Here is a 21,992-nt window from a genome sequence, read left to right as displayed (position 1 = left end):
AAGTATAGCCTTTTTGTTTAAAGCATCTGTAACTGCAAATAGTTCTATCAAAGTTCTCTCTGAAATTCCTGGAAGAATTATGATGACCAGTAAGAGAGCAAAACCCCAATATCAAAAGGCAAAGAGGACCCTTAACCTGCTGCATGCAGTCAGGCATTTCAGTTCACAAGGATATGGAGCTCAGTGTGGTATAGCACTCTGCATATGTCCCTAGGATGGAGAAGAGAACCATTGAGAGCAGTAGAGAGAGTCCTGGAAAACTCCTGCTCCCTGAAACATAGCACCTACTGTTTGAGTGTTCTCCTGCAGTCCATGTCTAGCACAAATCTGAGCAGATCGATTCTCCTCAAGAAAGGACTGTGTTATACAGAAATACTAGTCTGGATAATCATATTTCAGCATGTATAGAACAATATACATGTTCTATGATAAAGCTGTTCAATGACAAGTCACATCCCTAGCCTTTTCACCAGTGTGGGCGGTGGCCCACAGAAATCGAGAATGGGTATCGACTGTGACATGTACATATTTGAGGCGACCAAATTCCAAAATATGCGTAACGTCTGTTTGCCACAATTCATTAGCCTTCAAACCTCTAGGGTTTGCCCCTTCCTTCGAAGGCATTGGGGCGAACTGCTCACAGTCCGGACAAGACAGAATAATATCTCTGGCCTGCTGGATGGGTAGTTGAAACTGCCTCTTCAGCGAGCGGGCGTTTTTGATGAAAGAAGGAGTGAGACAGCCTGGCTTGTTCCAGAAGGTTGGGTACCACCACTGGCATGGCTGCAACATCAGCGCATCGATTTCCCTCAGTGATGGGTCCAGCCAGGTCCGTGTGTGAGCGTACATGCAAAACATAAGTGTCATGCTTTCTGCAATTAATAAGAGTCCAAAGAGCATAAAGTTCTGCAAAGAGCAAGGGATTAGAGACCTCGCAAAGATAGGAGGCCTCTAACCTTTTCACAAGGCCCGCGGCATAACAGAAATCCCAGTTCTTGCCCAGTTCTCCATTTCCTTAAATTATTTTGAAATTGCGGAGTTTGCAATTGCAGACTATTTATTTATGCAGTTCTTTTTTGCCTTTCTCTATTGTTCTTAAATATTGTAGAAAGGTGTAGATGATGTATAACTGCATTGGTGACCTCCTGTAAGAGTTGTGGTTGGCTAGTAGGCATCAGAATATCATCCATATAAAGATATATGATAGCATCTGGAAACTGTTGCCGGGCTGATTGCAGAGCCCTTGCCACTGTTAGCTGACATATTGTAGGGCTATTTTTCATTCCTTGCGGTAAAACCACCCAATGATATCGTAACATCAGCGCAGCATGATTTATAGAAGGTACAGAAAAGGCAAACCGGGGGGCATCCTCAGGATGCAGGGGAATGGAGAAAAAGCAATCCTTAATGTCAATTATTGTCAAAGGCCAATTGGCAGGTAACATAGTTGGGGATGGCAATCCTGGTTGTAACACACCCATCGGTTCAATTACAGCATTAAGAGCTCTAAGATCATGTAGCATTCGCAATTTACCACTCTTTTTCGGTATACAAAAAGCAGGGGTATTCCAGGGGCTAGTAGTTGGTACTACATGCCCCATTTGTAACTGTTCTTTCACTAACTGTTGTAATTGGTCCAGCCGTTCCTTCTTTAGAGGCCATTGATCAACCCACACGGGGACGTCCGTTTTCCAATTGAGTCTCAGAGGTTGCAGTACAGTTTGTCGGAAGGGCAGATCCAGCACCTGGATCTGCTCGTGCTTAGCCAGAGCCCCAGCGGCCGCCATCTCGCTCGCTCGCTCGCTACCGCAGGAGGAGGAGGGGGGGGAGGAGGAGCGGGAGGGGGAGGCGGGTCGGTGCTGGTGCTGAGGGGCGGCCGCCGCGTCGCACCCCCCTCCCGCCCCGCACGGTGCTGCCCCACAACGGAAACATCCTTTTTTCTTTCTGTTCCCCCTTGACTCTCCTGCACATACAACTGAGCTGCCAGCGCAGTAGCCAGAGATTCAGTGTGATGGTGTACAGAACCTATGTTTTGACAAGCCCGTACCATATCAACAATAGTACAATTCGATCGATTCTCAATTGTCTGCAAGGCTCTTACAATCCGCATTTGCATTCTCAAAAGCAAGCTGCTTCAACAATAACGCTCGAGCGTCCCCATTCTCAATCTGCCGCTCGGTTACCGCAAATAATCGATCAACAAATGCGGAGTATGATTCCATAGGACCTTGCATTACTTTCACAAAGGACAAACTTGAGTTGGCGCTTACACCCGGCACCTTGTGCAAAGCTTGTAAAGCGAATTTAGCAATCCTGTCATATGTCTCTCTATCACAATCCACTTGGGTTGCCGGGAGTGCATGCTGCCCTTCTCCTGCCGATCGGTGGTAATCTACTCCCTGTCGGTTTTGCACATTGTTGAAAGCATGAATAGTACACTTTTCTCAAAAGTCTGAAAGCCATACAGTGTACTGAGTGGGAGTCAAGACCATTTTGAATAACATTCTCCAGTCATAGGGAGTCAGCTCATACGAAGTAGGAAGTGCCTCCAAAAAGGTAACAGTATGACTGGACTGGACTCTGCTCTCCTTTGCCAATTTCCGCAATTCTTTAACTGTCTCATAACTGAAAGTCTGATGAGTCGGACGTGCCCCTGGGTTATAGACGACTGGAAATGCAGTGACAGTTTGTAAATCCCCTGCCTGTAAGGCTTCCCGGTGGCGTATCTCCCATCCATCTTTCCCTTGTTCCGCCCGCAACTCCCGTCCGTTAGTGGGGGGCATAAGTTGGGCTCCTGCTCTGAAGCTATAATCCCCGGATCGGAGGGGTTAATTTCGTCACTGCCATCGGCTTCTCCAGGAAGAGCTTTGAAACGTGAGTCGCCAGAGGACGGGGCCGTGTTACAAGCACCTTTCTCGCCTTCCTCATTCCCCAATTCAGGGGTCAATTGGGCAGGATCCAGGTCGTGGGGGGATGCCACGACTACCGGGGGTGGCTCCTCAAGGGAAGGTGCTGAGGGTAAAGACGTATCAGAGGCGGGGGTGGGAGGGGGGGGCAGAAGGCAAACTTTTTTGCATGCCTTTAAGAGTACTCATAATCGTCCCCCATGTAGCCAGATGTTTACATACAGCAACATTTCCAGTCCCTACTTCTTCATGTAATCTTTGACCTACTTTCACCCATTCATCAAGTTGAAATATCCCATTTACAGGGAAGTCAGGTACATTTCTCATAATCCAGTCCAAAAATGTTAGTAATTTGCTGTCTGAAAGGACCCGATTCTGTCTGTCCAGAAGCCGTCTCAATACGTCGAGACTTTGTTTCTGTTCTAGGGATAACCTTCCCCCCATGATTCCCGACAGCTCACCTTCATCGAGGTGATGGACGTGTCACACTGGTAAGGCCCTGGGTCCTGGTTTTGTTTCTGGTCCAGTCTCCTGGTCCAGTCCCCGTACGGGTCTCCTGGTTCAGTCGGGTTTCGCTACCGGATTGGCGTCGTCTTCTTACGCCACACTGAGTCCGGATCAACGTCTTCTGCTTATGTTGAATCAGGTCCCTGTTCAGGCGCCATTTGTAGCGAATGATGGCACAGACTCAAGAAGTGGTGCATCTTGAGACCTTTATTGTTTGTTTCTGAGCATATTTATACTAAGAAGTTAGCTGCTTCAGTGGTTTCACAGATACACTTTGCTAAGCCAATCACCATGCTGATTATGTCACAGGTAGCCAATCATTACACCGATCACGCACGCAGTGATCATGCCTTGTACCTGCTACTTGTTTAGAAAAGCTGTCTTGCTCTTAACCTTGGTTCCCACTGGCTTCTGCTGGTTTATCTGTACTTTCTCAGGATGTATCATTCCCAGCTGCACCAGTGTCCTCGAGTATGTTTGTCTGAGGCTCCTGTTGCTTGCTACTTGCAACTTTCCACCAGTTTAACCCTGTCATGACCCTCCACAAGGAAGAGGGAATTTTGTTGTATAGCATGAAAAACATCAAACTAGAAAAAAAGAGCAAAGTTTTCTTTTGCAACCAATTGGTCTTTGTTTTCAGAACTTAAGAGAGAAAGTGAATATTTATAATGTCCACAATATGAGAGAGGAGAAGAAAAAATATCTGTTCAGCTGAGTGGGATTGAACTCATTTCCTGAGGAAATGGCTATCCTACTCTTGGGCCCAGAGCTTGAAGACTGAAGAGCATTTTAGTTAAAGTATTTCAACACCCTAGAATAGAAATGAGCTGCCCATCTGAATCCGCTATCTTGAGATCATAAAGTATAAATGAGACATTTCAAGGCTTAGAGAGAGAGTTGAAAAAGAATTTTAAGAATGGAATTTTTCTTCTTTTTTTTTTCAGGCAAAAAGAAATCTAGGTACCTTAAAGGAAAAGGTCTTCTGCTGTATAGGCTAACCACTATGCTACTTTGAATCTCTCGGTTTATAAACATAGTGAAATCTGCTTTGTCTGCCTTTTACTGTTTTTCCTTCTAGCTAAGGTCCTTAATAAGAAGCACAAATAGGTAAAACTGTAAAAAAGAAATTCAAGAGGATTGTTTATAAACAGTGATGACCAACCAAAGTTGTACTAGCAGCTTTATGAGTTAGATTTTTTTTATTTCTAGTACCCCCTGTGTATGCTGGCTTCTTTCCAAACACTGAGGGAAGATTGTGCCTGACCAGCAGATCTCTGCAATCTAAAGTCATATTGATAGCTAGTGATTAAGGGAAATAACACTAGGAAATTTATACAAAGAATATGAAATAATAATAAAAATGTCAGATAAATATTTGATTTAATGCATGTAAACATATATTCCAGAAGTAGTTTTGTTGTAAGTTTTGCTCTGTTCTGTTTTGTCTTATTTAGATTTTTGGCTATTTCATAGTAGAAAGTGATGCCATTTCTTCCCAGCTGAATGAAGAAAACACAGTTTTCCTTGTATCCCAAAAACAGCAGATCACTCATGAAGGTGACATACTTCATCTCATATCTAAAACAACAATTTCAATCTGTTTAATGCTTTGTGATGCACACTTTATTGAAAGCGCAGTGATAAGATCACGTAGCTGCCTTTGTTTATTATTCATGATACTTCTTCCTATGTGTTCCATAGGATATCTTTTTTACTAACCTCATTGTGTCTGAACATTCCACTGCTGCCTTGCCCAGTTCTCCATTTCCTTAAATTATTTTGAAATTGCGGAGTTTGCAATTGCAGACTATTTATTTATGCAGTTCTTTTTTGCCTTTCTCTGTTGTTCTTAAATATTGTAGAAAGAACCAGCACATCCACAGTGTATTAATTATATTTAAAAATGAAGTATGATTATTTAAATCAAGTATAGGATATTCTACGACACTATGCATTACTGCCTTGAACTTGGTACCAATACATATTTCAGGAAGAGAAACCATTCTTGGCATTTTGGTTTTGTTTGTTTATTTTTTCTATATTTGTGAGATGAACAGTAATATTGTGTCATTGACAGGTGTCAAGAGGCGAGATGTGATTAAGGGTATAGTGAAGGTGCCCCATCTGGATTTCACAGTAATATCATCTCAGAAAGGAGTGCTAACTATTTTTAACAACCAGGTAATTCTGACTCATACTAACTTTTTCATTATTCCACTAGGTAGTACATTTGTGAAGTGAGTGAATAGAGATCTAGAGTGCAAACTTTACCTTATTAAAAATATATTTGTATATATAGCTTTTTCTTTAAATGGGTAACTAACTATATTTTTAGGTATGGAGAGAAATATATATGTTATTTTAAATTATAAACCTATTGAACAGTCCATAAAATTTGCCTGATAAATAGGAAAAAAAATCTTATTAAAAAAAGAAATTCTTATTAGAAGCCTCTTTAATAGAAAATATCAATATTTCTTTTTCTAAAAACTTTTCTTTAATACAAAATATGCTTTTGGCCTGTGGAATTAACTTGTGCATAAAGGTGGAAACTAGAGAATTAACTATTTTATACAGTTACTGAGGACATCTAGAATGGAAAAAAAATATTTTTCAGAGGTTTGCAAAAAACAATTATTTAATACAATAAAATCATAAAGCTTGCTGATCTCAAATTTTTTGGCCGGTCTGCACGACTGCTTCAGAATCACTCCTCTCATCAATGAACTGTAAGGAGAGCTGTACTGTTTTAAGTAGGAGTTCAGACACAAGATGCTATTAAAGTAGAATTTGTATATGAGTCTCCCAGATTTTTATACTACTGTTTAGAGGAATATACTTCTAGATATGATGTGAGGTACATCACACATCTATGCTCATTGGCACTTTAAGTTTCTACAATTTTAATGCAGCCAGTTTATTAAAATTTTTTTAAACAATGCAGTAAAGCTTTAAAGGAGCAATAATGCTCACCAGGGGTTTAAACTAATTAGTACATAACGCTCATGACAGGAGTGTATAAGGCAATAAAGGACTCCTGTGGATGATTAAAAAAAACAACAATGCTGAGGCTTTGGTAACAACTGAAATAATTTATTTGAAAGCCTAGTTCTCTGTCCTCCAGAGCGTTATCCCTCTTAGGTAGCTAGGAAAAATAATTCCATAAAGTATAATGTTAAAAATAGCTCTCCACCCTGCCCCCTGCCATTTTGAAGTTCTGAGCTGCTGCCTCGTCATAGCCCAGACTGGTGTCACTCTGACATCAGTGACTGCAGTGTAAGTGATTCCACACCCAGCTGCTTAAAGCAGTACATTAGAGACCTCAAATCCCACTGCTAAAATGGTATGTTCTGAAAATGACTAAGGTGTTACAGCAGTCATTTAGTCATGATGTGACCCTCTGATCTCAGCTGGTCTTAGCAAAGGGCCTTTGACTTCATTAGAGTCGCTCTGATGTACCCTGGTGCAAGCAAGAGAAAAATCTCATTCTTTAGCATTGCAGTCACTTGAATCCTGTTACTAGAAGATGACTTCACCTCACAAAGCCAAATATAGAGCTGACATCTTTTACATCATTCTTCTCCCAGAGCCCAAGGATTTAAAGAGACCTGGCCTTAAAATTTCAGTGTGAGTTGTTTCCTCTAGTTCAGCTTTGCAGCATATTGGTAAGGGATTATGAAGATGCTTGCCCTGAAGTTGATTCTTGGTGGGACTTATGCACTAGCTAGAGGGGCCAGAATATGAGTTCATGAGTAGTGTATTGACAACTAGACAGAGAGGCTTATTTCTGTATATTTCTTGCATTTTTAAAGCACAGATTGTTGAACATACGGTGTTCTTGGATGCACGTATATCACACAGAAGTCAGTGTGTTCCATTTACATGAATGGATAATATTTTTTCTGATATAATTAGTAAATCTAGTATAATACAGATTTTAATTTTGCCTCTTCTGGGACATTTGGCTACTGAAAAGCATATATGTGGGGGAAGAGAGTGGGGCAAATTCTGTTCATTCACCCTCGTGTAAATTGCATGTCCAGTTTGACCAAGCTTTCCACAAGATCAACTGGGTATTCTCTTTGGAAAGCAAATACAACTTGACAGTCTTCTTAATGGTTTTATTATATCTCTGAAATCATCCCAGTTGACTACTTTCATAAGGTGTGGGGTTTTTTGGTTTTTTTTGATACAGGGTTACATTGCACTAGAAACTGAGAATAATTAAAAACTGTAAAAAAAAAAGGCCCTATTTTACAAATAAGAATAGGAACAATAAAGAGGATGCAAGCCATCACACAGCTTAACTATTATACTTCAGTTAAATAAGAGTTAATCAGATTATTTACAGCAAATAATTAGTATCCGTCATGTTAGCTGGCATTCGGAATGCTTGCTTTAGACTGGGTACATCAAGATAGCTTTCAAGATAGTCTCTTAGTTCACCTCTGACAGTCTTCCGTCAACCACTATGTGAATTACTATTGAATCTAATTATTGCCTAAAGGAGGGCTTGCAGGCTTTTGCAAACCTTGATTGCTGTGACAGGAACTCCCGTGTTCTCTTGCAGCTATTGGAAGTTGAAGTGAAGGCAAAGAAATAATTATTTATTTCTAAACCAGTGGATTCTTTATTTGAGGGCCAAACATTGCCTTCTGCAATAAATGTGGATCTAATGTGCTTCAATACCTGTATGAAGCGCTCTGCATTACCAACCATTTCCTGCTTATTCTAGAACATGAGCCAGATAGTTATCCCCCTCAGGACCTCAGGCAAGGACTCTGCCTTCGTCCGCTCAAAAGAGCTTTCGGAGTAGGCAGCCTTAAGAAAAATTCTCTGTGCAGGTACTAGTTAATATTGCTATAGATAATGTTATTTATTTAACAGTGCTCTGCTTTAAAGACTCTCCATGATGGACACTGGATATCACACTTACATGGGAACGAAGACTTTGGCCCCAGCTTCTCAGTTTATGAAATGTGGAATTGCTGGGATGTGACTGAGAACCACTGATATATTATTACTGATGATAGGTAGTTGCGAGAGGAGGTGAAAAAGCAGCTGTGGGAGCTTCAGGGGGGAAAAATTTTAAACATATTAGTTCTAGTGGTATGTGCTATGCTGTCCACCAATTATTAAACTTTGGTGAAACTTGAGCTACCAACATAGGTATTCCTCTTTTGAACCTAAGATGTTGCCTGTACCTGGTATTTTGCTGGCACTAGTTGACAGGGCATTTTGGCCAGCATTAGCTTGGGTTTGTTTATACCACATCCTAACTCTCACACGATGTGGAGCTGTTCTAGCTATGAAGAACTATTAGAAACACACTTCCATCAGGAGAACTCTGATCCTGTACTCCACTATAAAAATGGGTATTTTGTACTTACTTTGCTTACTCCAACATCTCCAAATTAAAAAAAAAAAAAGAAACAGCAACCGTGAGAGAATGAAATGGTTAAAGTTCCTCATTTTACCTCTAGGACAACAGAAATAGGGGAACATACGGTCGGCAGGCTAAAAGATGAACTCTAACCCAAAACTGGTGCTATCTCCTCTTGAAGAGTTGAAACTGTTGCTTTCTGGAATATCTTTCCTGGAAGATCTCAACAGCCAACTCTCTCTGTTGCTTATTATTGTTCTGTTCTGGTGGTGATAAAGGAGAGCTGACTGTGTTCAGACTTTTAAATTAATTAATTAAAATAATAAAAATAATTAAATTAATTGCCAACTAGTTATTGCTACAACTTTTTATTTTTTTTGCAGATGAGGGTTCTGGCAACCACCCATTTTAAAGTAAGTTCATTTTCCTCCTTCTATTAAATGGTTTGAATTAAAAATCAGCAGGTACTAAAGTGAATTAATTAGAAACTGAACATTATTCTAATGTTACTTCCATCCTTGAGACTGCTGCATAATTTTGCATAGAGTGCAATAAGTCAGACAGGTTCAATTGTTTCCTTTCAATTATAGAAACATTTCGGTAACTTGATTTCTTTCCTCTGGTAAATGTTGTCCTTCACCCATCACCCTTCAAGGATTTTTTTCTTCTAGGTAGGATCTAAGACTTAATTTGTGACTGTAAAATTTAAATAAGGAAAAAAAGATTGTAAGTTCTCTAGTGGAAAAACAGTTCTACATGTTGCTGGTTAGATTGGCCAGCTACACGGTATATACTTTTAAAGTTCATCTTTACCCTGGGAGTATCACTGCAGGTTTTAGGTAGCAAGCTTTCTTCAGACAACCTGCAGACAAGAGAACTGTCATAAGTCTTAAAAAATGATGTGGCCTATTGCCCTAAAAGTCAGTGCTTGCGTCTTGTGCTGGGGCAGTGCATTTTGCTGACTGATATCTCAGATGTTATGGATGCTCTAAAAGGAGATGGAAATACTCCAAGACACAGGCCCAATGACTTCAACTTAAAAAGAGTTTGCATTTACGGTATTGCAAGGGCTAGTATGACCTCTGGAATCAATGCAGAGAGGTACCTAAGAAGTGAACTAACTATGTGACTGAAGGATAAGTAAGAACGATCTGACCTCTGCAACCTGGTTAGATTAAACTGTGGAAAACCACTGATGGTTTGCACCATCTGCTACTTTGAACTCTGGCACTGTCCTAACTTCATATACTGTATTCCTATGTTGTTTCCCATTTTGTGCAGGTATTAAAGTAAGCTCAGCCAAGAAGTGGTCACACTGTTTATAGCACATCTGTCAGTAAGTGACTGACCAAATACTTGCCTGTGTCAAGTATCAGATGGGTGTCATACTCAAAACAAGGCTTTTTAAAATTATTTCCTTAGTTTGGCATGTGCCGCAAAATCCTTTTGGCCCAAGTGTTGTGCTGAATGATGCAGTAAAACTAAATCTAAATGTGATTTGGTAAAATATCCAGTGCACAGTAAGTAGGAATAACAAGTTATTTGACTCTTTATTAGATGTAGCACTTCTGGAAAATATTGTTTAGGAAAGGGTAGTCTGTATCAAATCATTACCTGAAATTACACCCATGTTTTTCCTAAGGTAATGCAGTAAGTTTTCTGTATTGTTAGTAACCTGTAGGAAGATTTGCTTCTGGTTAGAAAAATGTTAGCATGGAAATGAACATGTAAGCCTATGAGGAGGGAACAAGTCATTTCCAAGTGGTACAGCTGATAGTTCTCTCTGGCACTCCCTACAAGGAGTGAACTGAGAGAAATGTTCTTGGGACCTACTGATTTTTGGAAACTTTGACTAGAATCAGGTTAGAGCTTCTCCAACTGCTGTGTCACAAGAGTGGATTTTAATAGTTTGCTGCTGCCTCACTTGCAGGAACAACTGACCGAGTCCAAATGTGCAAAGGTAGGATCAGAGCAAGGTTTGATGGTTGTCCTTGGAAACACCAAGGGGAAGAAGGCCAGACACCAGCCTGACTGCAGTGGTCAGTAGGTGGCTGAAGGTTCCTCTTCTTCTTCTGGGCACTGGCACTAAGCACTAATCTTAGAATGATTCGTTGGTGGGTGTGGAGTTCCTTTCACTGTGGCAGCCATGGCAGCATTAGGAATGTTCAAGGACATCTGAGCACCTCTGCCCTAAAAAGTGTGAAAGGAGGATCTGTTTAATATAATGATATCCCTCAGTATTATGGTAGGATCATGATTCCAAAAGGATACAATACCAAAACTGGTACACTGTTGCAGTATCTGCCAGCGCAGACTTCTGTTCAGCTCTGTACCAGTCTGTGTGGCCAAGTCTGGTCTGCTGTCTCTTTTGTAATGTGCAGTCCTCTTTCCCCCATCCCTCCCTCTCATCCTTTCCCAGCTGAGGTGCTTTCACTTACTCAGCCTTCTCTCTGGCAAAGGGAAAAGGAGGTTAGAAATAGTTTACATTCCTCCTCCTTCACTGAAGGTTGGGATCATTGCTGCTGTGTGTGACAGTCTCCACCACAGGGTAAAGTCTTTCAGGGGAAAATCCTTGGCCTCCCAGAAACATTTAATTGACTGGAGAGCTGAGGGTTAATGAAGAGAAAAGAGAAACCCATGCCACAACGCTATGAAATCCTTTTGGCCCCGTGTCTGAAAGACTTAATGGAATTTGGCGATGTCGTGTTACTTTTTTTTTTTTTTTTTTGGTATCAGAATTATGAAATTTTCAGATAGTCTAGTTAAAAACATCCCTCTTGTGGTTACTGCTCTACCTCATCTTAGGAAACGTAACCACAAGCTGGACAAGAGAGGGTCGGATACCAGTGGAGAGAGACACTCAAGGTTCATAAGGGGTTAAACAGGATAGATTTAATGAAGGACTTGCACTCCAAGCTGCATGGGGAGCCCCGGGAACCACACAGAGGGGTCACTGATGGGAGGCTGCTGGAGGTATGGGTCAGACGCACGGGTCGGACACCCAGGCGGGACTCGACTCGTTCTTAAGGGCCCCTTAAATGTACTAGAACTATTTCCTTATCTCAGCTGGGCTAACCTTGAGAGACTACTGCCTGGAAAGCAGCTAGGCGTTGTTGGCAAAACAGAATATACATGCCTGGCCCTGATGGGAATTCGGTCAGTGTGTAGTTTCACATGCTGGGACTGCTACCATGTACTCTGCCAGTCGCTGGCTCCTTGCCAGATCTTCCGCAGGTGTTCTCACTACAGGAGATAGGCTATTTTATTTAGCATTTTTATTTAGGTGTTTGTACTGAACAGTCCTCTCATTAGCTCCCTCTCATCCTTCCCCTAATTATTGCACTGAATATATAATTTAAATGGCTGTTACTGGACTTGAGGTTCCTGAACTTTTTGACTGTTGTTAAAACATTTTGATATTTACAGAACAGACTTTTAAGCTGTTCTTTTCTGCAAAAAAATGAAATTCCATCTCCTTATCCTCAATTACAATGAAATAAAATTCTGAATTGTTTTGAGAGAATGAATTCCATTTTCCAGGCAGCTGAAATGTAAGATGCCATTAAATTTATTAACTTGGACATTCTTTGCAGGATATATCTCTAAAATTGGCCTTTGTTTTTTTAAGTATGCTTATTAAAACTGCAGGTTTTCATTTCAGTAGCTTTTGTCTAAACACTTATTAAAAATCAAGGGCCAGTATCTTAAGTGGATGTAAATCATCATCATTGACTTATTAAAGCTATGGTGAACTACACTAGTTGAAAACTTAAGCACTAAATATTATAATGTAGAACTACAAATAATGCATTCCTCTACCTCATGATTAATTTCAGAATAGTTAGAGAGAGAAGACTGCCTTTGCCTTGCCGGGCTTACATTTCTTACATTTCTCTTCCCCAGATCTGTAGATATAGCAGTCCATTTTTTGCTCACTGCAGTAATCAGCCATTTTCATCTGCTTCAATATCATCATCAGTTCTGGCATTAGCTAATCGATCAAGCTGTCTATTTTTATGCAAATGAAGTAGGATACTGAATTCAGGGAGAAGTTTTCAGGCTCCAGACCTTCTGTCTATTGATTGACAATTATCCACAATGAAGCAAGTGGCTAAGGAATTGCAGAACAATCCTTAGGTTCCTCTACCTTCCTTCATTCAGTGTTCTCATTCTTAAGGTGGTAAAGAACAGAGACTTACTCAACCAGGGTGACAGAGGTCTTGGCCCTTTATCGAGGTGTTGAGCCAGAAAGGCTGTGAAATACAGTAATTTTAGGAATAAAAAACAGTCAATTTGAGCCATCAGAATTTCCCAGACTCATGATGGTGTAAACAGAACATGAACTATGAGTACAGATCATTTCCTATTTTGTTCCAGGGATTTTATGGAAAACAGGTCCCCTGATTTCATTCCATGATGAGATTATGTGACTGAGTGAAAAGAATAGAAGCATAAAAATAATACACTTAAAATCTCTGTGCAGTATTTGACTTAGTACCATATGACTTTCTGATTTAAAATACGACCACTGCACTATATAGAGTGCATGTTAAATGAATTAAGCACTGTCCAACTGACGGATCGCAAAATATTAGTCAGCGTGGAATCAGCACTTGAATGGGGATACCAGTAGCAAACAAGTCACTTCTTCTGGAGAATGGAAATGTCTTTTAAATATGGCAAAGAATAGCTTCCATCCCTTGGTTCTGTTTATGCTTGAGCCAAACAAGCTGAAATCAGAAACTGTACTGGAAATGAGGGAGTGAAGAGAGGGCCCATGAACAGGAGGATGGAACAAGGAAATAATAAAAAGGGTTGAACTGGTATAGCTGCCTGGTTTGTTTGTCCATCAAATGCTGCAGTGCTAAGAGGAAGAAGGCTTATGGCCTTTGCTCTAAAGCTGGAGTCAGACAGCACATTCTGCTTATAGCCTCTGGCAGACTGTTCCCTGCATGAGCCACTTCTCAGTGTGTCAAACTAATCTGTTAATTTGCACATTACTCTCTTCAGGACTCCATGCTATTAGTTTCTGAGCACTCTCAAGCCCCACTAGGAGTTTACTTTGGTGAAGAGCTTTCGTTTTGGATATTAAGGATGGAGTACCATGCTCTGCTGTTTACACAGCCCTTTTACTCCAGAGGCTGAGGTCCTTGAACATAAAACCTTCCTTGAAGGTAATGTTAGCTAACTTTAACAATCTCCCTGTATCTATTAGGCTGTGAACATCTCTGTGGACATTTTCTGGAACATTCTATCCAGGAAGTCAGATTGGGTTATTACAGTGGTCTCTCCTGGCCTTTTTATTCACCGATCTTTGGTGTAATTCAAATAATTTCACTGGAATTATCAAAGACAAATTCAGTACAATCTGTCTTAAGAGGTCACTCTTTCTGTTATATACATGAAAACAATTCTATTGCTGCCTGTTCCAGAAAACTTTAATTTTTCTGTGCTGGACTTTTCCCTGAATGACAACTGCTAATAAACTGGTGTGGAGGAATGGTTAAGCGAGAGAGGGCATGATCTGATTGGGATGAGCAATCCCGTCTTCGGGGTAGAGGAAGGAATCTAGGCCAAGGCAAGCGAACCTGCTGAGGCCTGCTGAACTGGCCGTATAGCGGCCTTGAGCACTACAAAAGAAGGTATTCATGAAACTGGTAAACAAGTCTGGACGGAACTCGGTTCCATAAATGTCGATGGAGCACAATCAGCAACTTTGCACCAATCATGTATCCGCTTTATACGTATGGACAGAGACTGTAACCAATCATGTAACTATTGCTAACGCATGCGTATTGCTTGATGATATATATACTTTGTGTAAGCTCTAATAAAGGGAGAACGACCATACTCATATTGAGACTCATCGTTACTCCGGGGTCCCCTCCCTCACTCCAACATCTGGTAGCAGAGGATGGTTCGCCGCGTCTACCAAGAGGCTTGACCTCGGCTGATGGTCCGTGACTGCGGTAAGCAGCGAGAGGACTGGGAGTGGGGGATAGAAGGGGCTGGGGGAAGTGCTGGCAAAAAAAAGGCTGCCGCCAGACACGGTCCGGGGTCGCGCCCCGTCTCCCAGACAGCGGCATGGAAGCAGATGCCGCGGCCACCTTGCTAGCCGGTATACTCTCCAAGAGAGGAATTGACGCACCGGTGAAGCAGTTACAGAGGTTGATTAAACTGGGGCAGCAATGGGAACCTTTTTCGGATACACACTTGTTATTTTCCGTATCGGAATGGCGAGATTTCGGAGAAACAATGTGGCATAAGACCATCGAGGGTGGAGGCAAGGACAAGAAGGAGGTTAAGGTGGTGCGAGCTCAACCGTCGGTCCCTCCGCCACCGCCCCCCCCCGCAGCCCTTGCCTCCGTCCGCTCCTGAGGGAGCCGGCAGTGCGCCGTGCCCAGGGCCCCCGTCACCGCCCGTACCAGGGGAGGGCAGCACAGCCCCGCCAAGGTCATGGCGGGAGCCCCTGACGTTGTTATCTCCGGAGTCGTCAGGCACAGCCTCGCCTACCACCCCCGTGGGGACAAAGCCGTTCACGGCTCAACTATTAAAAATGTTTGAGCAGCTGTCAGTAAAACTGGAAAAGCTGGAACTGAGGGACGGGAAAGCTGTTCGCGCACTTTGCAACACCGTACTAGAGACTTTAACGGCAGTGAGCCGGTCTGTCAGGGAGGCACTGCAAAGGGCGCGGGAGAACTCCGAGGGGGGGGCATCGTCAGCGCCGTCACCCGCTGCGTCCCAGAAAGCGGAGGTTTCCCCAGAGCCGGCTGGTCCGAGCTCTGAGGCAAACGCGGAAGTGCGCCCGGAGGAGGCTCAAAGAGGGGCGGTGGCCGCGCCCCTTGCTGACCTCAGAGACTCGGGCGGAAAGGAGTGCCGACCCCCTCCTAGTGCTCCCCCCCCGCCGCTGCCTAGCAACAGTCCCCTGCATCCACCGTTGCCGCTGCCTATGCCACCTCAGCGGCCGCCTCTACCCTCCTTCAACGAGACCACCCGCTCACGCCAGACTCCATCAGAGCACCCCCCACTGCTTTCGTCCAGCGAGTCTTCGGGGGACAACACGCCTGGCACCAGAAATAAAGTACCACCGTCACCAGAAGAAACCGTAAGAGTGCTACAGGAGCTATCGGAACGCCTGAAAAAAGTGGAGCTGCAGGCGCAAGAGAAAAGAGGGAGGAGTACCTCCCTGCTTAATAAATCCCCTCGCCGGACTTCCAAGGGAGTCCCGCTGGAGTGGCTTTATCAAGGACGCTATAAAAGAAGGTGAACAATGGAAACAGCACGTTATGGAGGGACAGCCTCAGGATTCCCTTCAGACTTTGGAATTAAGTGCGGTAGTTTGGGCTCTAACTCATTGGTTAAATACCCCTCTAAACGTAGTGACTGACTCCATGTATGTAGCAGGGGTAGTACCACGACTGGAGAATGCCTTAATAAGGGAAACATCCAACCCGAGGTTGGGAAGTCTGTTCATTACCTTGCGCTCTGTGCTGGGTCAACGAACAGCAGCTTGTTGTGTTATCCACATTCGTAGTCACCAGCTAGACGTGGGGCTAGGCCAAGGCAATCAGCTCGCTGACAGCCTGGTTAGCTCAGCGTGTCATCTACCCCCTATGGACAAGTTTCAACAGGCTAGACAAAGTCACGACATGTTTCATCACAATGCCAAGGGCTTAAAAAGGCAATTTGGCCTAACAGAGAGTGAGGCCCGAGGTATTGTGCAGGCTTGCCCAAGGTGTGGGAACCACGGCCCGGGTATTGGGCTTGGGGTAAATCCAAGAGGGTTAAAAGCCCTAGAATTATGGCAGATGGACGTCACACATATTCCCGAGTTCGGCCGATTAAGGTATGTGCATGTAACCATTGATACCTTTTCGAAAATGATATGGGCAACTGCATTACCCGGAGAAAAGGCACAGCATGTGTGCAAGCATCTGTTGGCCTGCTTTGCCATATTGGGCGTGCCTGAGCGCATAAAAACGGATAATGGACCTGCCTATGTCAGTCAAAAGCTTAGGACGTTTCTCTCTCGATGGGGGGTTGAGCATGTCACCGGAATTCCACATTCACCGACCGGGCAAGGGTTAATAGAACGTACCCACCAAGTATTAAAAGACTATCTCAGAAAACAAAAAGGTGAGGAGACGGACGCACAGCAGAGGCTGCACCGCGCACTCTTCACCCTGAATTATCTCTGTCTCATGGGCGACCGTGAGGAGCCCCCGGTGATCATTCACCATCAACAGCTTAAATTCAATAGTACAACAACGTTACCCCAGTTTAAAGTAATGTATAGGGACCCAGCCTCCGGAATATGGACTGGGCCCGCCCCTGTTATTTTTAATGGTCGAGGTTATATGTGTGTTTCCACAGATCGTGGTCCAGTGTGGGTACCCAGCAAGAACGTGAAGCCTGTCTTGACTCGCCATGACTCATCAACCGAACAAGAGGGCGAAAAGCCTGATTCTGGGGATACTGTTCCCAGTGGTAATGGCGCTCTACAAGATTGAGCCCAGACACAACATGTGGGTTACCTGGGCGAATAAGACAGGGCAACACGCTTTCTGTTTGTCTCTAGCTTCTGCTACCCAACCTTTTCGAACCTGTCTAATAGGGATCCCCAGCTATAATGTCAACAGCTTCCAGGAATACAGCACGGCAAGCTGCAGTAGCAGTCTGTCAACTGCTAACTGCAGTGCCACCCTCATTGCAGGCCTAAACAGAACACTGCCATGGGACCCACAGGAGCTAAACCTGCTGGGGTCCATGAGAATTGGGAACACATCAGGCAATTGGACTCAAACCTGTATCTATTTTGGGGAACGCGTACAGCCTTACCGGTTATTTAACTGGACAGGGTGGACAAACGTCACCCCAGCAGCAGTCTATTATGATTATCAAAACCGTGATTCCTTCTGTGGCACCAATGGCACCAGCCGTCAGAGGCTGGGAGCCCTTGGGGCTGAGGCAAAGAAAGGGCACTTAATTTGGAACAATGGTACCCCAAAGGCCTTGCCACCAGACGTCTTTTTGATATGTGGTGACAGGGCCTGGCAGGGAATCCCGAAAAGGGTAATGGGTGGTCCCTGTTATCTTGGTAAGCTGACATTACTGGCACCGGATCAAAATTGGTGGAAACATATCACGAAGAATGCGACCGCCGTCCGCAGTAAACGAGCAGCCATAGGGCTCTCACCTGATTGTAATGATCAAGTTTCCCTACGTAGTCCCACTGAAAGAGTGTTTTTGTCCTTCTTCGTGCCTGGAGCAGCGGCAGGCAACGCCCTGAATCAGATCGGCCGGTTAGCGTGCTGGGCTGAGAAGCAAGCTAACGTCACCACTGAGATAATAGAGAACCTCTTAGAGGATCAAGGTAGTTTGCGACATGCTATTCTACAAAATAGAGCTGCAATTGATTTTTTGCTATTAGCTCAAGGCCACGGTTGTGAGGATTTTGAAGGTATGTGTTGCATGAATTTGTCTAATCATGGTGAATCAATTCACAAACAATTGCAGTGGTTGAAGGAACATACCGGCAAGATCCGTCAGCACCATGGGCTATTCGATGACTGGCTAACTAACCTGTTTGGAACTCTACCACAATGGCTAACGAGCTTACTTACTGAAGGCTTACGCATTTTACTAATCCTTATAGTTGTCGGTTTGTGCTTATGCGTAGTCCTGAGCTGCTTTAAGAACGCTCTGCTAAAGGTAGTGAACCAAGCCTGGATTGCTCACAAACAAGAAGGGGGAATTGTGGAGGAATGGTTAAGCGAGAGAGGGCATGATCTGATTGGGATGAGCAATCCCGTCTTCGGGGTAGAGGAAGGAATCTAGGCCAAGGCAAGCGAACCTGCTGAGGCCTGCTGAACTGGCCGTATAGCGGCCTTGAGCACTACAAAAGAAGGTATTCATGAAACTGGTAAACAAGTCTGGACGGAACTCGGTTCCATAAATGTCGATGGAGCACAATCAGCAACTTTGCACCAATCATGTATCCGCTTTATACGTATGGACAGAGACTGTAACCAATCATGTAACTATTGCTAACGCATGCGTATTGCTTGATGATATATATACTTTGTGTAAGCTCTAATAAAGGGAGAACGACCATACTCATATTGAGACTCATCGTTACTCCGGGGTCCCCTCCCTCACTCCAACAAACTGGTGCAATATTTATCTTTTATTTCTACTTTTGCAGTTGTACTGTGCAATATGACTGTGCCTATAAATAATGCTAAAGGAAATAAGAGGATAAATCAGGAGTTTGTTTTATTTATTCTTGCTTTCCGCTGTTGCATACAAATAGCAGATGTCATGTGTTGCAACCTGATTTTTTCAGATACTTTTTTTATTCTGTCAGTCTGTAGTCTGCAGTCTGTCACTGCTAATTCTTTAGAGGGATTGATAGTCCTCGACCTTATGAGAGAAATGTTTTCACTGAGAACATACTAAACATTAGGGTCCCTTTACACAGCAATGTATGGGTGCACATTCCTTGTTTCATTTACCTAGAGAGTAACCGCTGACAAGTTCTCATCTGACAGTCTGATTTTCTAGTCACAGATACTGTGATGAGAGAGGGAAGCTGAAACCTATGCTCAGAGCCTATTTGGTGGCTCAGCACCACACGGAGAGAACAAGGAGGGAGAAACCAATACCCAGAATTGCCTAATAAAAATGAAACTAAAGTTATTCCATAGATTGGTGGGAAGAAGACACTTAAGGCCCTGTAAAATATAAATATATAGGCTCCAATGTAATTAAGACACTAACTTGCTAAAAAGCTCAATTGTTTAGCTGTGGAAACTTAAATGTTTTCCTTTTTTTTCTGAATGTGAAAGGCTGAATCTCATTTATATGTGCCTATGAAAATCTAAAAATAAATTCACTGACTCCAGTGACTGTATCAGATTTTCAAAGGAGAAAATGAGAGTAAAATTCATTCATAAATTACTTACAGCAAGATTTTGCATTCTTGCTTCTGAAAAGTTTGAAGTGTTAAACTTACAAAGCTCAGTTATATCTATTAAAAAATCCTATTAATTTCATCATCAGTTTAATTCTGTAGCAACAATGCTTTCTGGATTTGAATGATATATATGTATGTATGTATGCAAGAGATATTCAGGATTTTTTTCCCCTAAGGTTTTTGCAAATGTGGTGCTTGGCTATTAATGTTAGGTTTACACAGAGATAATATTTTGAGGTTTTCACTTATCTTTTTCCTGTAACACAGACCAGTTAGAAAGAGGGAAGAAAAATATCTCCCCTAACTGGGTTAATATTATTTTCCATCTCTGTTGGCTTTTTATAAAGCCTGTGTCATACTGCCTGTCATGATCTGTAGATTGAAACACAGAAGAACATGAGTGTAACAGTTCTGCTTTTACCAGTGGTGTTGGTGTTGAAATACCAACTTGAGAACTATCTACTACAAAACAGAGATTGCCATGTAAATGTGCTCCCGTTGCATCTAAGAAAGAAAATCTTCAAGGTAAAACATAAAATGTTGTTATTCTTGGCTTACATTTTAAGTTCATTGCAACTTACTGGGAGTTCCTGTATAATTTAGTCTATACCCCTTGCCTGGCCCCACTTGCTGTTTTCGATTTACAGGATAACCCTGGAGGCAATGTCTTTGTGCTTTATCCCTCAGATTTCTGATTGCATAGACACTACCTTGCCATTACTTTGTCTTCTTCTGACTGAATGGGATATTCCACCTCCCTTGACCACTTGCTGATCTTACAAGCAATTGAGCTAGCAAAATTCAGTATTTACACCTAGTCCAGACTCTTTTGAGACTTCTGCAACCTTAATACCTTCTACAATCAACATAGAATAACTCCTTAAAAGATAATAAAGGATAAAGCTATGTTTTGTAGCATAATTATAATGCCACCTGATAATAGGACTAGTGTGGTATCTTTGCAGCTCATAAAATATATAAAATGCAGTTACATATGTCACTTCATTACACTCACCATTAATCTGGATTTCCCAGCCTAGCCTTCTCATTCTTCTTATTTGATGATGCAGAACTTTTGCACATCCTGGGAACATTTGGTGCTAATCCCTCAAACCAAGCATGTTCATAAGACTACTCTGATAATCTAAATCAGTATAGTCAGATCCCAGATAATGAATATAACAGTTCTAGGGCACTGGGTTTTCCTTCCCTGAAATAGTTTTCCAGGAGAAAGGACATTAGGTACTTCTATAGTATCTGTCGATTTATGTATGGCTATTAACAATGTAACATTTGCTTATCTTTTACCAAAGGTTTTATGGCCTTTGACAGTGGTATGTTACAAAAAAAATCTGCAAATGAACAGAATCTTGGATAAAACTATAGCCACCTGTTGGTGCATTCACTCATTTCCACTAGATTCTTTGTACAATATGAATATTTCTTGCTGTAGCTAATGAATTGTTTTTCAGTAATATCTATCATTCTTCTGCTCCAGTCTCCACACATCTCCTTTCCATAAAATTTTTATATCAAATCAGACTGTGGAACTTTTCTTTCATTTAGCTCAGCTGAGTTCCCTTCCAGATCTAGCTGTTAGTTTGCCTCTTGCTTTCAGCTGAGAACTACACAAAGCAGAAGAGGTTCAGTCAAATCTTTTTCTATATCATTTTCCAAAGAGTGCAGCCTGAGGTAAATTTTCAGGCAGGCAATAACAATTGAAACAAGATTTTACTAGAGAAACTCTTTCATAAATTCCTCTGTTTACTGCTTCTATCTGTCATTGAGTCCTTTGGTAATTGTGCAGAAGCCTGTATCTGTTCATGAAAATTGTTTCTTCATGAAAACACACGGGCACACAGACAGACACACACACACACACACATATGTGTATGTATGTACATATGTGTGTATACATATGTCTTAAATATCTCATATAACAATTCAAAACAAATCTAAATTTCCTTTAAAGTAATTAGTCCACTCAGTCCACACAGATTTTTCTAAAGACTATTCTAAAAATCAAGCTGTTTTGGGGTAGTTGGTCTTTCTGTTCATGTTGTTACTCTTGTTTTGTCTTTTTATGATATTTCCAAGGTGAAAATTCTCATCTCCTGATGAGCATTTCTCGGTTTTCCTGTGTGGTTTTGTTCAGGAATACTTTTGATGAACCTGATTCCTCTAGAGATGTGCTTCCAATATCTTCAAGAAGTGGGTTCTG

General features: G+C 42.3%; 1 protein-coding gene across 1 annotated transcript in view; it reads left to right on the top strand.

Moving 5' to 3' along the window:
* Nucleotides 1–21,992, top strand: part of WDR64 (WD repeat domain 64) — a 97,354-nt gene that overhangs the window by 4,646 nt on the left and 70,716 nt on the right. The window contains exons 3-5 of the mRNA XM_013943968.2: nt 4,868–4,970; nt 5,491–5,594; nt 9,180–9,209. Coding sequence (XP_013799422.2) covers nt 4,868–4,970; nt 5,491–5,594; nt 9,180–9,209 — 237 coding nt within the window. The remainder of the gene's footprint in view (nt 1–4,867; nt 4,971–5,490; nt 5,595–9,179; nt 9,210–21,992) is intronic.

This window comes from Apteryx mantelli, chromosome 3, assembly GCF_036417845.1.
Source record: "Apteryx mantelli isolate bAptMan1 chromosome 3, bAptMan1.hap1, whole genome shotgun sequence".
Taxonomy (NCBI): Eukaryota; Metazoa; Chordata; class Aves; order Apterygiformes; family Apterygidae; genus Apteryx; species Apteryx mantelli.
Note: the sequence above shows the minus strand (reverse complement) of the source record. Positions and strands in the feature narration are given on the sequence as shown.